The sequence below is a fragment of the Branchiostoma floridae genome, chromosome 7 (assembly GCF_000003815.2).
Source record: "Branchiostoma floridae strain S238N-H82 chromosome 7, Bfl_VNyyK, whole genome shotgun sequence".
NCBI lineage: Eukaryota > Metazoa > Chordata > Leptocardii > Amphioxiformes > Branchiostomatidae > Branchiostoma > Branchiostoma floridae.
Window position 1 is genome coordinate 10,404,215 of NC_049985.1, and position 16,285 is coordinate 10,420,499.

Genomic DNA, 16,285 nt, shown 5'->3' on the forward strand with positions numbered 1-16,285 from the left:
CTCCCATGTAGATAAACAGGGTGTGTTGACCGAAAATACAAATGGTTGTTGATTTTGGCACTCGTACTGAAGGCTGGCTGCACATTTACTCTCTCTGATGATATTTCAACATGGCTCAAATGTGGGGCAGTCCCTTTTAAGTTTTAAATGAGAAATCTATCACCACTAATCAAAAAACAAATACAAATATACCATCTATGTATGATGATATTTATCCACTATTGTGTGTTTGAGAGGTTTGTTTTGCATTTCCTTTGTCTTTGTTGGAAATAACCATGTTTCTATTGTTTCTATCCAGGCCAAATTGACGATATGTTGATCCACTACGTCATCCACGACAATGTCAACGCCACCAGTGACTCCTTTGTCTTCAAGGTCCAAGACAATGGTAAGTGTTATCAATTCTCTAAATGATGGAATTGATTAATTGAATAGTCAATTTTTGGTGTGTCTGTGTGTTTACAAATGTGTATGGCTGTCCTTGTGTGCATCTGAGTGTTGTGCCATCCAATTCAATAAATGCTGGAGTCTACAGAAGGAGACCGAAGATGTAGAGAATGGAGTATGTGGAAAAATGAGGCGACTTCCCAGGGAGCGTGAACTTGAAAAAGAGTTCAAAGCACATTCTTCTCTAATCTCTATACATCCGCCTCAGGTGTACTTAAAGATAATCTTACTAATGACTCTTTTGAAAGTCTTTGACTCATTCTGTGCCGACTTTGCAACGCCATTGCAAAATCAAAATGAAGTGGTGTTGATCGGACGTAATCCAGACTATCATTTTGTAAAGGTTACTAAGTCGTAACGGGCGAATGGCGATTTTTGTCTGCGGAATGCTGGCGAACAAAACCACGGTAAATCAGACCTTGCTACGCCCAAAGAAAGGTTGTGCACCCGACATCGAATGAAGCTGGGAAAGGTTTTCCCAAACAATTGCTTGTTTTCCTTACAGTTCCCCCCTTTCTTTGCCAGGTCCAGCCAGGGATAGGTAAATATTTGGGTCTGCTTGTACAGTATTTGGATAGTCTATGGGGCCAGGTACGTTGCTTTGTCGTAGGACCCTGAGGTTGTAATGGATATCGTTGCGTACATTGTAGCCTGTCAAGTTGAACCTGCCGCTCGCAGAGATTTAAGACAATGGTAGGCTCTCTGGAGCTAGATCCTCAAATTACAAATACATGTGGATGGATTCAGAGTCTCTTCAAATGGAGCTGACCTTGACGGCTGTGAAGTGAAGGCACTTAACTTCCCACTATCTTCAGAAAAGCTGTCTTGGAATGGCTCTCAAAGTCAAACAAAGTCAAAGATCGCGGCTGGGGGACCCAAAGTTGTCTGTAATGATTTAACAATTGGGAAAACTCAACTACGAGCTTACTCAGGTTCCATGGATTCTTAGACACCTTTGAATGTAAATTAGAAGTTGTAACACAAGATTTGGACTCAGCAGTGGGTGCAGGTTATCATACATCTGTATAATGATTTCATAAATGTGTGTAAAAGGTATAATAGTATATTAGTGAAGGCTGTATAATAATGCATTATTAGGAATGTCAAGTAATGTGTCATACAATATCTGCTGTTGATAGTGACAGGACTATTTGAAGTTCATGTAAAAGTTCAATGATAGATGAATTGCAGTCACAGATTATGAGCACCCACTGGTAATTGTGAGGTATTTAGCAGCCAATGCCTAAACAGATTGTATTTGTCGACACATGATTCCTTCACACAATCATGCAAGGTTCATTCTCACAAATACGACAAATACTTGACAAATTGTGAGAGCAAACTGTTTGGATTGGTTACTGTCCTATCCAGTGTCTTTTATGTTTGACACTGTTGTGTTAATTAACTGGTGTGATCCTTTTATTGACTGCCTTGTTAGCCCATTGAGGTGTGAAATCCTGTGAAAAAGGCCCCCCATGCAACTACACTGATTTGCATAAGAAACGAATGTGTATCGCTTTCAAAATAATTTTCACCATCCATCAACTTAGTTCATTGCCTAGTTGTGGTTGATTGGCATAGCATTGAGCAAATTTGTTAGGAAACAAGAAAATGTTCTTTCCTAGTATTTGTCAGACCATTGTGATGTTCAATGTAACATATATCCTGACATCAAACTTTGTATTATCAAACCTTTTTGAAAGATTAGATTGGGGTTGGGCTCTGTCATCCATCACAGAAACAACTGAGCTATCTTTGATTCTTTCCCAGCATTTATGATGACCTAGAGTATGTATTTTGATACCAAATTGAGAAAGAAAAAAAAAAAAGATCTTCAATGGTCAATTATCAAAGCATCTTGCTTCCTGGATTTTTGAAATAAACCCATTTCCATGGGAGGAAATACAACCAAAAGCCTAGGACAGGGTTATGTCATGCCTAATGAAGCTTGTCTATGTATTCTGATACCAAATTTTGGCAATGCTGAAGAAGATCTATAATGATTATCTTGTTATGAAAACTTCCTGCTTCCTGGCTTCCTGCCGGGCTGCTCTTGCCCACTTGAACAGTAGCTCTGGTGTCAATCAACTCCAATTCCAGTCTCAAGGTTGGGGGTCCTGACTCTCCTGCCTGCAGGACATTCAATTTGACCAGATCACTGCACAAATCTATATCTGATGGGCTACATGTTGAATAGTTGCCTTGTGTGTACACCTTGTCAAACAGCATTTTTGTTTTCATCATTTTCCAAGCGCATTCAAATTGGGCATTGCTTTGTATTGAATATCTCTACAACATTAGCTACATTAGTATAAATGTAACATTGTCACGGGACACTTAATTTGTCTTACTTTGATTGGGATAATAGTTCACTTCAATTCAGTATAAAAACTGTCAGTGGTGAGTCAAATGACAACAGTAATTGTGCTGCACAAATACCCATAAAGACTAAACTGTTGGAAATGACAGTGGGGTCATCTGAGTGCCTTCCTCTGGGTAGGGGTGACATTGAATCTGTCTGGTCACACTGCAGCTGGGTGACCACCGAACAGGGTTGAACAGGCCACAAATGAAATCCTCAGGAGGTAAATTAGATGAGTAGTTTAAGATTTAAACATGTCTCGACCCTCCTTATACCACGCCTTGTACAACATTAAAGGGGCAATAGCTTTGGCTTCCTGGGTGATCTATTAAGCTAAAATAGACTGCTGCAAACTTGGAGACACATGTGAATGCTTGGGTACCAACAGGGGACGATTAGAGAGGGATAAGAAACAGAATGATATGTTGGGTACTTATGACTGCATCAGAATAGCTTTGAATTGGAGATACCTGCGACACATGGATTCCAGCAACACATAGAAACATATTTTTTTGGTAGAATGTAGATCGAGCAGACGGCTCCACTAAATTATCTTCAAGGCTCTTTACAGCCCAGGATTGATGGGAAGAGTCACCCAGTGTCACTGTCTCTCCCAGATGTTTTGCCAACTCCCTTTACTCTTCCCAAATCTCTGTCCAAACCGCAACAAATCCTATCAGCAGCCTGTCACTGTTGTCTCCTTAGCTGAAGTTTCACCTTGACTTCTGCCAGTGGGGGGAAGTACAACAGACAGATGAAGTCCAAGGAGGTTAAAGAAGTCTCATTTCAGCATCCTTGTACAGTATTTATACCTCAACTCCCACCGAGATCAAAGGATAGAATACCTGTTGAGGATACCACCTACTGTCATTCATTGGGACAGCTGTCAGTGGTCGGTGTCTTTAGTATATAGGTCTTGCTAACAGTACTTCTAGATCTAGTGGTTTTGGTGGTTTCTGAATGGGCTGGGTATCCCAGTTTGACTGCTTAGACAGTTGCTACCCATCTACCAACCACAAGCAATGTATCCTAACTAATGGTTGTTCCAAGACTAATATTTTCAAGCAAAGGAAGAATTTCAGAGAGCTTTGAAGGGATTCTGCTCTTAGCTAGCTTTCACATTTTCCTTGAATCATGTTCATTTTAGAGTAGCTATGGCTACTATAATCTAGTTTGTCAGCATCCCTGGGGGTTGTACATGTACATATTGTGTTCATACCTGTAGCAAGCATCCAGAAAAGCAAATTGCAGAAGACCTTTAGACCTTGTACTAGTTGTAGCCTTGATGGGTGTAAAAGTATTCTTTTGTTGATGCCAAATTTAATGAGAATTCCAAAAGACTCTACAAGATTGATGGAAGTAGTAGGGTGTAGGAAGACTGTGTATGCCTCTCTTCAATTAGACTTCAGGGAACATTGAAATTTCACCTCAGCTGGAAAATGTGGTGATGATGAGGCTAAATGTGTTTGTGTGGGGTGGGGAGGGGAGGGGTGATGAACACCATGGGTACAGTGTTTATCTCAGCTGTACAACACACAGCATAATGGCTACCCTGTCTGGTGCTGGGAAGGGAGGACAAGCCTTGCACATCTGGTCCCCACTTGTATCTGATGGTTTGTCTTTTATTTGAATCATAGACAAGCTGTATGAAAGGAACCATAGTTCGGAGGAGAAAGCTGTCACTACTGATGGCATGGTTTCACTTGAAGATAGCTGTGGGAAGTGAAGGTCTTCGTTCTCCATTGTGGTGAAACGGAACTCACACGTCCAGACCCACTTTCTCAAGGCACGGCCCGCTGCCAACAAAACGTCAACTTCAACAGTCAAGATATTAAAAGGTGTCACAATATGTCTTTAAAAGCCTCTCAGATGAATACCCTATTACAGCAGAGAGGGAGACTTTGCTACATCCCAGTTTGAGTAACATTGAATGTCTGGAAGACTTCCAAGACCCAAGTGTGGTCAAGGACGGATTGCAGACATTGTGGTGCCTGGTTTCATACCTCCTGCATTTATCATAAACAAAAATCTCTTGTTGAAAGAACTTAGAATTTATCATAAGCAAAGATCTTTTGTTGAAAGAACTTCGTAATGGACATAAATGGTCCTAAGGGAGAGTTGGGTACAGGATTTCTGCCCAGATTACCCAGGTAGATTTCAGCTCAGGGTCCTGCCGGATTCAGACCTATGCTTCCCACATGTTCTTTTTGGCAGGTACAGCCTGAGAATCACTGTATGTGGAAAGAAATGAAGAGAAAGACAGATAGCTCAGCTTTGAAATACACAGTTCTTCAATTTCAGTTTGGCCCAGACTTTTGATTTGTGAGACTCCTTTCCTCAAGACATTGAAACAGTGCAGATTTCCCACTTAGACTCTGGTGTCTAATATCAACATTTCACCCATGGACAAAGTGCAGTTAGCAAGAGTTTTTCCAGCAATTTCTCCGTAATCCTTGATCTTAATTCTCAAACCTTCTTGTCCATTTTACTAAATAAGCATTATTCAAGACGATACTCCAGAAGATAAGAGTTTTATCTCTACTGTCTGTTTATATTTCAGCAAGAATTTGTGATATCTAGCAGATGAATGAAAATCAAAACCCAAGTTTCCCCATTGGACATTAGACAGGTGAGCATGTAGGAGAGGAACATCTGCAGAGGAAATTTTACTAGAAGAAAGCTGATACTCTTGTCAGTCATGAACTTACTACAGTGCTTACCTACTTTATGGCAGTAAAAAATCATTGCATTTGGCTAAGTCCGAACATTTTATAAGGTATCCTAGAGTTACAGCATCTCCTCATATTCAGCCTTTCACTCTCTGAAGATCTCTGAAGTTGATCCCATTTGCATCTCACCTTTCCTCAAGGATCTCTTGTGTTTACAGAGGGAAATGTGTGCCCCTAACCCCTGAAGAGTTCACCCAGTTTCTGTTCCTCCAATACCAAGGGTTTATGCCTAAATGTTTTCTCTAATCAGAGATCCACCAATCAGCAGGCAGCCTTGTTAATTCCTGGCTCAGGGCAGGAAGGATTGGAATTTCTCCTGATTTAATTGGGATCAGCAAGCAAAATAATGAGCTTTTCTGGGGGGATTAAATTTGTAGTCCCCAAAGTGGTGATGTATGGGGATTGCATGGATAGGAATGTTAGACAGGCTGCCTTTGTTGAAAAGGGACTGCATTGGATCCTCCATGCTGAGAACTGAAGATGTAGACATGGTAAAGGAGTCCTCTTTAATAGTGGGCTTCTCAAAGAAAATCACTGTACTTATTTGCAGGCCACTCCATAAAACATCAATGAAGGTATAACCCTCAAACAGATTTTGAGCCATTGCTTAAAAAAGGCTTGACTGAATTTCTGAGACTGTGGTGAAATAATGCTGAGGTAGATGGACTAGGTGAGGTGAGGTGAGATGGTCTAGCTCCCAGATGAGGTGCTTGGTAGTTTTGGGCATGAGATTTGAATTAAGGATGGCAGAAGACTATATACAGTTTATGTAGCATTCTCTTACCATAGTTGATAGCTGTGAAAATATAAGGTTCCTGTTTGTCCCCCTTTCCTGTTATGAGAGTAACATGAGCTAAGGAGAGCTGCAAGGACCCCCCAGTCCTCCAAAGTAATACCTCCCAATGCTAACACCTCAGTATAGAGGGGACTCCCAACTATAGCATGTCTAATTGTTGGCTGATGCCATTTTAACTGCATGACTGAAGCCTCAGCCAAAGGTGTTCATGGATTTTTTCCTTTGATTAACGATTATTTGATGAAGTTGAAGTACAGAAAAGGTAACTGAGAGGTGATGGTAAGAGAAGGGAAGTTTTCCATCACGTCAGTGGTTATGCAGTCATATTATGTTTCACTTTCACTGTGACATTGCATTTTCTTTCCAACTTATATCATAAAGATTAACAAATTCTTCCTTCTCCATAAAAATGCCTAAGGTTTAAGTCATATCAAATTTAGAGATGTCACTCTCCAAAGGGACTCTCCAGAGATCGGGTCTCTTGAGTAATGATGTCCAGATTTGATTGTTTGCATAGAAATATTTGGTTGTAGTTCCAGAAATACCAGGAGAAAGTTCCCATAAAGCAGAACCAATCAGCAATGGGGCCTCACACAGTGTCGGGTTGTAATGAGGAGCGATTACTAGGGACAAGGGTCAAGGGTTAGGAACTGACCAGTTGAAGTCCAACAGAGAATTCAATCAGAATTTTATGGGGTGAACCCAAGAGTGACATGACCAGAAAAGTAGTTCCATCAGTTTATAGATGGATGATTAATTGTCATGTTGTTTTAGTACTTAACTGGTTTCAAAGTGGGTTGTGTACTTATAGGTTGACCACACCGCTCTTGTACAGAATGTTTTAAAAGGTTTCCCATAAAAAGATGTGCCGCTTTGACTTCATACTGTAGGAGACTGACAGCTTGTCATGTCAAGGGTACACCATGAAATGTGTTACCCTAGAGAGGTGAAAATCAAGATTTCATAGTGGATCCAATTTTGTATGCAGTAGAAATGATTCAAGACAATGTTGAACCAAGTAGAGACAATTGCATAAAGCAGTGACTTCTGAATGTACAGTAGAAGATGTTGGTGATGGTCAGCTTGATCATGAAACAGGAGAAGTGCAGGACACCAGGACAGGCAGGGGAGGATGGTCCACCCTGAGGTTGGCCTGTCAGCATGATTTTATGGAAATGGAGATCAAAAAGCCCGGCTGTGCCATGGATGACAAACAGATGTAACCCTGATCATCCAGCTGTCATGTCTCCCCTCATGGATGATGCTCCATCTGTCTGCAAGTGTGGCGCTGGTCAGGGGTCTGCATTTGTGTTAGGGATTCCTGCTTGTCTATCGATTATTGTTAGGGATTACAAGAGAGAAAACCAACTGACTGGAAAGATTTCCTGGTATGTGTGGATAATGAAATGCCCAGCATGCTCTCATTAAATCTTGAAGAAAGATGGTACCAGGAGTTATAAACAAGGGGGGTGTCACATCATTAGATAAAGTCCCAGAGTGTGCTTTATATACACCATGTAGATCTATTTGTCCAGAGAGCAGCATATAGTAAAATTACAGATACAGATAAATTCGGTCCTCACGAATTTTACATGATCTAGCCTTGAAATGATGGCAAAGAAGGATAGAAAAGGTCCGAAGATCATTCATTGTGTTTTTGTTGAATGGAAGAGTACATGTAATTACAGCACAGGATAGATCTTAGATGTGCCCCACAAACATGTCCACCTGTTCCACGGACTGCAGGGGTAGCCTTCCAGACATCTGACTTCCTCCTCTGAGGACTTTACCAGACATCTTACTTCAGCACGCAGCACCACATCCATCGAAACCTCCCAACACAATGGCTAAACAGTGCTTTTACTTATAACTGTCTTATCTACAGACTTTTCTCCTCAATCTTTGAAGTTCAATATCTTTCCAACACAATTTTCCTTATACCAATATTGTCTTGCCTAGTGTGACAGACAACAGATACACCCAGTTTGTAATGTTTCTGAAGTTTACAGTGTGGAACAATGTCTTTCTGTTTGCTTTACATCTAAGAAAAACAAAGTACGGTGTCTACTAACAGTTAATCTTTCGTGCATTTCATCCTTGATAGGGTTTTCACAGAGTTATCTGAGACTTTAAGCTTATTGTGTGGCATCCAAGGAAAACTCTTGCAAGGTGGTCTTTGGTTATCAGAAGCCTTCCCTCTCCTACCTTGACTGAAACCTAGCTCCACCCTCTTTGCCCTTCAGAATGTCTGAGGAAGTGATACCTCTCTGATTGCTGGCTGATAGGAAACCTAAGAATAAGAGGCTATCCTTATCAGATTCCTAATCATGAAACACTTATGAGCTGATTACTGCAATTAAGTTCACCAAAACTAAGTGATGAAAAGAGAAGGGTGGTTTTGTTGGTAGAGTGGACAATGGACCAGGCTGCAATTTCAGTGTTTCAACCTTGTAGTGTGCCTGTGACATGGTCGTCTGATAAAAAGCCTTGATAGGAAAGACAAACTCAGTTTGATACTGAACTGTAGGCAAACAAAAGGCATGCCTGTGCTCCCCTGAGTATTTGGGGTGGCACCAGTAGAAAGTTCTAGGGACATACCCACCAGGAGTTGACTGATAGACTGTACCATGGCCAAGCTGAGGGGTGCTTTATTAGTAAGTTTTATGCTTAAGATATTCACCACATACCACACATTGATGTAAGGAGGCAGTGCCTTTGGTTCCCAGCAATGCCAATGCCTTCATCACACACCATACACAAACCTCTATGATCTCCAAGCAGATGTTTGGCTTTCCCGTTTTCATGCTCAGGGAAACTTAGATTTTTACCCAAATATTTGGTTGGAAACTAGAACCTCTGTGGAGTTGAGGGGTATGAAAAAGACCTATTACACAGAGAACAACTGTTGATTTTTCCTCCTCAGGCAAACCAAATAGCACTCCCTATCAAGGACAGTAATCAAAACTGCCTTAGACTGCAACAAAGAACATCTCAAAAGCATGGTCAGTCAGGCCAAGTCAGGTGCAAAGGTGCATAGGCAATGTTTTGGCACTGGATACCTTTTTCCATGCCTTCCATTTTCCTGAGGCAAATACCATTACATTGATTGATAGATATTGAGAAATGGTCCATGCCAATCTAAGAGACACCAAACAAAGTGTTTATTGAATGCCATGAACACATTGCAAGGGGTGAACAAATTGAAAGCCCATGCCTTTGAAGGCTTGGCTGAGAAAGAAAAAGGAGAATAGCTGAGTCTGCATTCTTAAGGATTTTAAGAGACCATGATTAAGGTGGGATTAAGAAGGGATTAAGTGTCTTGAAAGATGTGTCGTTGTCCTCTCTTTGAAGTTTCAAAAACCTTTTGTAGATATTGAAATTTGGTATTGTGAGACAATTCTTATAATGTTGGAAGAGATTTGCAATTCTGTGGTGAAATTGGCTTGCATGGCTAATGGTTTTCTTGCATTTTTCATTGTCATTAGTTCCAAGTTTATCCCAAAACACACCTTTTCATAAAATAGCCTTGGCTCAATGTCATTAGATGCCCTGAGAAAGAAAGCCCATCATCAATCAAGACTTTTCTCTGACAGGATTTTCAAGATTGTAGTATCGGTTTTCTTAGGTGACATGACAAATATTAACCTTGATAGACACTTTGCTAATTGCTTGATGAAAGAGCCTTTGTTACAGAAGCCACTTTGTGCTGACATGTGTAATACTCTCCCTCTCCTCAATGTGATTTTAAATGTTTGGTCATTTCCCACAAATGGGTTCCTTCATCAACTTTATTGCATGAACCAAACCCTTGACCCAAGATGACCCCCTGAATTAAAGGTTAATGGTTTGTGACACCTTTAGGAGGGGGGAACACCTTCTGTAGAAAATACTTCCACCATGGCGGTAATAAAAACTCTCCATTGACCATCATCCGTGATGGTCACATTAGTGAACAATGAACCAGTGTAGAATAGATGGACCTTGAAATAAGTAGGAAAGAATGACTTCAAGGACAATTAACAGGTGCAATCTTGGCTGTAAAAAGAAGGAAAATAGATAATGTCATATTATTTATGAAAGACAGCTTGAAATGAAGGGACAGAGTATTAGCTTTTTATTCATTCTTAAGTTGCTCTCTCTTAAGAAGGAAATGTTTATGATGGGGGTTTAATTGAGTACAAAATGACTGAAAATGCTATTTGAAATAGATGCTATTGATGCTCAATGGTGCTTGACCGGTCGAACATTGGGCCACCCAAAATTCAGGTCGTTTTACCAGCAGAAACAGGGCTGATTGTGCCACTGTTTCCAGCTGGGAGGGCCCTCTGGTCCAGTCACATTCATTCAGTGGAGTTCAGGTGCTGCCAAACAAGCAAAAAATAAACCAAGAAGTAAAAGGTTTACTCTTCAGTGTCTACCAGACCGAAGTGCAGTACTATAACTACAACTATAACAGATGGTGCTGATACTTAGAACAAGTCAAATCAGAAGACCTTTGTGTGGGGCCTTGTTACCAGTACCTCTGACCTTGAAATCGAACATTTACGTAAACTCAGGGATTGCGTAAATGGGGACCTCTTCTCAGATCTTTCTCCCTGTTACTCCATGCCAGCAACACCATATCCATAGTTCCAGTCAAGGCGCCCCAGTGTTTAGTAAGCAGGGAAGGGAAAGTGCATGTATTGGTAGTGTAAACTGTTCCATGGCTGTGAAGTTAAGGGCCAGGCCCAGGTGAACAAAGCAATGGCAACAGGTCAATGGAAGGTGCCCCTATGTTGATCAGAAGGATCCAAGTAGCAGGGTCACTACAGGTCAGCAGCTGTGTTTATTGCTGGGGGGATGAGGGCCTTGCAGTAGGGTGGGAGTTGGTGTGTACCACCAAGCGACTTGAAGTTTATAGCAAGATCTGCATAGCCTGAGTGCCACTTCCATCCTCCGTAGTGGCTGACTTTAAAGTTTATACTTTTAAACTCTTCCTAGTGACTGCAGCTGCTGGCTCAATACTTTCTCTCAACACTAGCAAAATGAATGTTGAATGAAAAATGTATAAGCTTCCCTTACGCTCTTAAGTCTTTCTCCAACTAAGCATTTTCCTTGAACTTGAACATTTTGCATGTACCATCATAGCCTTAATCAAGACAGTATGTGTATATCATTTTTCTATGATAGAAACAATCTCTTGTAGCCAAACGTTTTGCAATTGTTCCACCCCCTGCTCTCAATTGGTTTCCTGGCCTGTCAACTGGGATTATCTGGCTTAGCAGGAAACATGAACTTCAACATGATCAGGTCTACCCTGCCCTTGTAGTTCCCTCCCTAATTACTCCGTCTTAGCGGTCCAATCCTGCAGTGTTTTCTCAGAATGCCCTGAGAGAATCTTACCTTTTCTTTTGTAATTTGGCAGGAAATAAATGACTTATTTCCCAGGTGGTGATGTACAATTAGACACAGCATCTCAATTTTTTCTGCTTTGTAAGAAAATTGGATAATAAGGGGGAGGGAAGCCAGTCTCATCATTCATATACCCAGTGGAAGTTGCACCACCATGGGTCATGTTATTCCAGTTGTTAGGAATTAAGCAACCTTTCCAACCCAGGAAGTCATCTTAAAACCATCAAGGAAGACTTGCCAAGATGACAAACGATAAGAAAACAGATTAAGACAGTCAGATAATGGGAAAGACAAAGAACAGTGTTTGGCAGAAAGCCACTCAGGTACTTGCAAAGTCTATCAGCCAGTCACTCACAAAGAAATGGAGGAGAACCCTGATCAAAACCATTCTTGTAGGAAACTTGCCAGAACGTAACTTCCTATTAAAACTGTTAAACTGTTATCACTTCCTAAGCTCCCTCTTAAGAGCATCACACATATTAGAATCACATCATAAGTTATGAAAGTAGATATTGAATGCAATGCTGATAATGTCCAGGAAGCTATTGTCTGAATGGTCCATGAAATAACAGATGCATGTAACTTGTTTCTGGAATCTGTTAATCTGGACTAACAGGACTCTCCCTCCCCCTGCCCATTCCTATCTTCTCTTGGAGTTGTAAATCTGTAGAGAAGTTGTGGACTTTGCAAAGCCCTGTAATCTGTTATCTGTTCCCTTTTGCTTTGTTTAGTTTCACACAGGCTATGGCTCTGTTTCTATTTCAACATCTGCTCTGAATCGAGGAGTTTCATCCTCACCTTAATCCTGGTATTAATGTTGTCTTTGACACTTGGATAAATTTGATATTGTTTTCTAACAACACAGGAAGAGGTGGGATACACAGGAAGACAATTAGGACAATTGGCTTCCATGGGTTATGAAATTAGCATTGCAAATCATATTGCTCCATCATGTGCTTTACATTTAAGCCTTTTTTTTAGTGTTTCACTGTGTTGTGTTTCTTACTGGAAGGGTAACTGCATATTTTTTCAGGAACAGTTTGCGTCTTGTAAACCACAAATCCATGCTACAGAAACAGCAAGGAAACTTCATTCCACTAGTTAGTTACTCTTTATCCTCTCTCAGATCTAAATTGTCATCATCCAGTTGTTCCCTAAGCAGCTTTTGGCTCTTCTGTTATCCTCCTCATCTGACTATCTCGCTTTACACTAGGTTTTTCTGAGACGTCTTGGCCAAGACCGTCTCAAGACCGTCTCAGCCAAGACGTCTCAGCCACAGTGTAAAGAGTGATTTGGGGTCTCAAGACCAGATTTCCTGCTGTGCGTCTTGAGACCACATCAGACGTCTCAGAAAAACCTAGTGTAAAGCGAGTGTAAGGCAGGTTTTTACTGGCACTGGTTAGGTCTTTCATCAGATGGTGAATTGATAGCTTCAGAAAATGTTATCAGAGAACCTTACCTTATGTTAGTGTGCCGCTTCTATTCCACAAAAAAAGTGACATGTAGGTAAGGTCTACAACATAAAAGGTCCAAAGCTGTGAACAAGAAATTAAATGTTTGATGACAAAAGCTTTACTGTATTTGATGGGTTTACATGGCAATAACTGTGACATTTATTGGACAGCCGACAATGGACAAGATTATTGAAAAGTACCCAGAAAGCTTGTGAAATAACATTGTGAAGACCGGGTGGGATTGAGGGCACAGTTTCCGTGTTGTATGAGAAAACAGAGGAGACAAGAGTCAGTATTTTAGGGTCATTAAGGTGCCCTCTATGTTTTCTTCTGGTGGAGGCCAGACCAGCAGAGGTAGTGATGCACAGGTTCATGCCATCGGAAGTGTCACCAGTGAGTGATGAGTGAGAATTTCCATTTCCCCCAACATCTTTTGTGTTCTCACAGTGATATCTTGTATGTGCTTTTTGATGTGTGATCTCTTTCAATCTCAACATACCCCATCAAGATTAGAACTTGTTAATAGTTACCCATTATGATTAACTTCATTGTTTGTTCCCCAAGCCCAATAAGTTGACAGTGGATAAGACTAAGAGGAATAACTAATGCTAAAGCTTTGCTCCAGGATTGTAATTATGTGCCTGCCTCTGGGAAAGGTACAGGAAATAAATGCTGGTGGTGGAAAATTTCATTTTCAGTCTGTAATTATGCCCACTTCAAACAGACAACACGTATATAGTCGTGCGACTGTTATTGACTATTCGTTGTGGGCAACGGTTGTCTTTAGACATGCGTTCAGAGTATTGCGGGACACCCGCGGCGCAGGATTCCACTGCGGTGCGTGCGTGCGTGACCCACAGTGACCTCTTGCTTACAAATTAAAAATGGCGGGAGAATTCTTCCTTTTCGTCATGCAGCAGATAACTATTCTTTTGCTTGCAAACAAATATTGTCCCCAACAAAGAATGACACAGAGACGGGAAAATCTGGAACTAAACCCGGCGTTCGTGGCCGCCGGTGGTATTACAGATTACTACTAGTATCATGAAGGATGTAGCCACTGGTGGTGGGGCATTGCGCTGGAACAGGCAGTTTCTGATGACAAAAATACGTTTCCATTACTGACTGCATGTATATTTACGGAGAAAAATGCCCTTTCAAATAGAAAAAAACATGCTGCAGGCTTATTAGCATATGATCCAGTCCCGTCGCCGGCGACGATTTTTCTTTAGACATGTGAGGAATAGTCGCGGATCCCCCGCTGAAGGGTCGCGCGACTGGGTCCGAGGTGGTCGCACGATGATTCCATAAAAACCCTCGCACGACTATTTTGATCCTCTTTAGACAGCCTAAAATTATCGTCGCCGGCAACGTTGTTGACAACAACAGTCGCACGACTATGAAAGTGTTGTCTGTCTAAAGTCGGCCTAAGTCCCAACTGTAACATGATGAGTGGCAAGAGAGGAAATGATAATTGAAGGCTGGACCTTGCTGGGCGAAGGGTAGGACCAGGGGGTGTCTGGATGGAGAACACCTTTGTGCATCTTTAACCTGCTTTACCTGACACATCCCAGAAACTGTGCTCTGATAATTCGATAATGGGCTTTTGACAGCCTTGAGTATAGGTAGGAAGCAAGTGTATAAGTTCTAAGTGTTCTGCCTATTATCAGGTAATCAGAAGATTTATCTGAGTTCATCAGAAGGTTAATACAGTCTGAGCCCTTGTCTTACCAGGTGGGAGAGATCAAAAGGAAAGAAGAGATTATCGCTTTTGGTCAAAGGCTTGGTCACTTAGATGGAAAGAGGAGGATAGGATGACAGCAAATCTTAATAGCTTATCCTCATCCTATCAGATTGAGAAAGTTTCATCCTATTATGGAAGTTGTAGTCTTTGGTGCTAACATTTTTTGGTAAATTGTTGTCTTAGATCTTGGTAAATTGAGTGTCAGATTGATGTATGTCTTGAGTGTCTCTGAGGGTTGGAGAAGATCTCTTCTGGTCAAAGGATTATTCTATTTTAGAAGAAGACTAGCAAAGGATGAGAGTAGATCTTTTTCATTTTTAAATCCTGAAAATTGTATTACTGGTGGTTAGATAAGCTGTGGTAGATTGCAAAGATTTTTAGTGTCTATTTTAAGGAATAGCAACATGACTTTCATTCTGTGCAGGTGGGAGTTGTCAAGAGTAGTCAGGAGAAAGCATTGTTTGGTCTCAAATTTAACCTGGCAAATGAGTTCTCCATGATAAATGCGTTATCAACGATTTCCTATCTCTTGTTTATTGTTGATGAAGTATTGGTAACAGACCATGCTTGTAAACACAGGCAGCTTCAGTACATACACATTATTTTGCAGACGTTTCAAATCACTGCTACTGGCTGTACTGCCCACACATTGGAATTGGACATTAGAAATTGGGTCACTGTGGCTGCTCTTAACATCCCCTCTCACCATCTCTGTCTTGATGGTCAGTTTCAGGTTCTGTTGAATGGTTGCAGTTAATTTAATGTGATGAAAGATGGACACCTAGGCAGAGGTTTCCCAGCAGTGTAGTCCAAAGTCATTGTGAGACTTCCAGCTGCCATACATAATTCATGTAAAGTAAGTTTCCCCATGAAGCTTAGCCTAAGGTATAACATTGCAGAGATTAGAGTGGCCACCCAAACAGTTATTGCACACTGAGAGTGAGTGTTTCCTCCATTTGCTGTTATCATTGTGTTGTTAGGTTTTATGAGTGGGTACCCTGAAGCTAAAGGGCTGCTGGTAGCTTCCCTCAGAACAGTTTGCTTATTTCCAAACACTTTGGTGTTGCAGACAGTCCCTCATCCGAGATTCTCATCCTGAAAAACATCTTTCACACAATAGATCTTTGTGGTGTTTGGGTCTGTCATCACCTGAGCTGCTACCTGTGGGGACGGGGGAGGGAGCCCACCACCCAGACCAGCTCTTTATGATTTTCAGATGTTGGGTAGGAGATGTCCACTGGGTCAAGGGCAGAGGTGGGGTTTGGCAGGCAGGGTGGCGGATTATGGCTCTGTAAGTGGTGCAATTACCAGGCATAAAACAAAATCATAGTAACAATGACTCATTCATAAATCAGGTTGCAG

General features: G+C 41.3%; 1 protein-coding gene across 1 annotated transcript in view; it reads left to right on the forward strand.

The window, feature by feature from the left end:
- The window catches only part of LOC118418842 (FRAS1-related extracellular matrix protein 2-like), a 116,482-nt gene that overhangs the window by 25,660 nt on the left and 74,537 nt on the right, over nucleotides 1-16,285 (forward strand). The window contains exon 3 of the mRNA XM_035824904.1: nucleotides 299-388. Within this exon, the coding sequence (XP_035680797.1) occupies nucleotides 299-388 (90 nt within the window). The remainder of the gene's footprint in view (nucleotides 1-298; nucleotides 389-16,285) is intronic.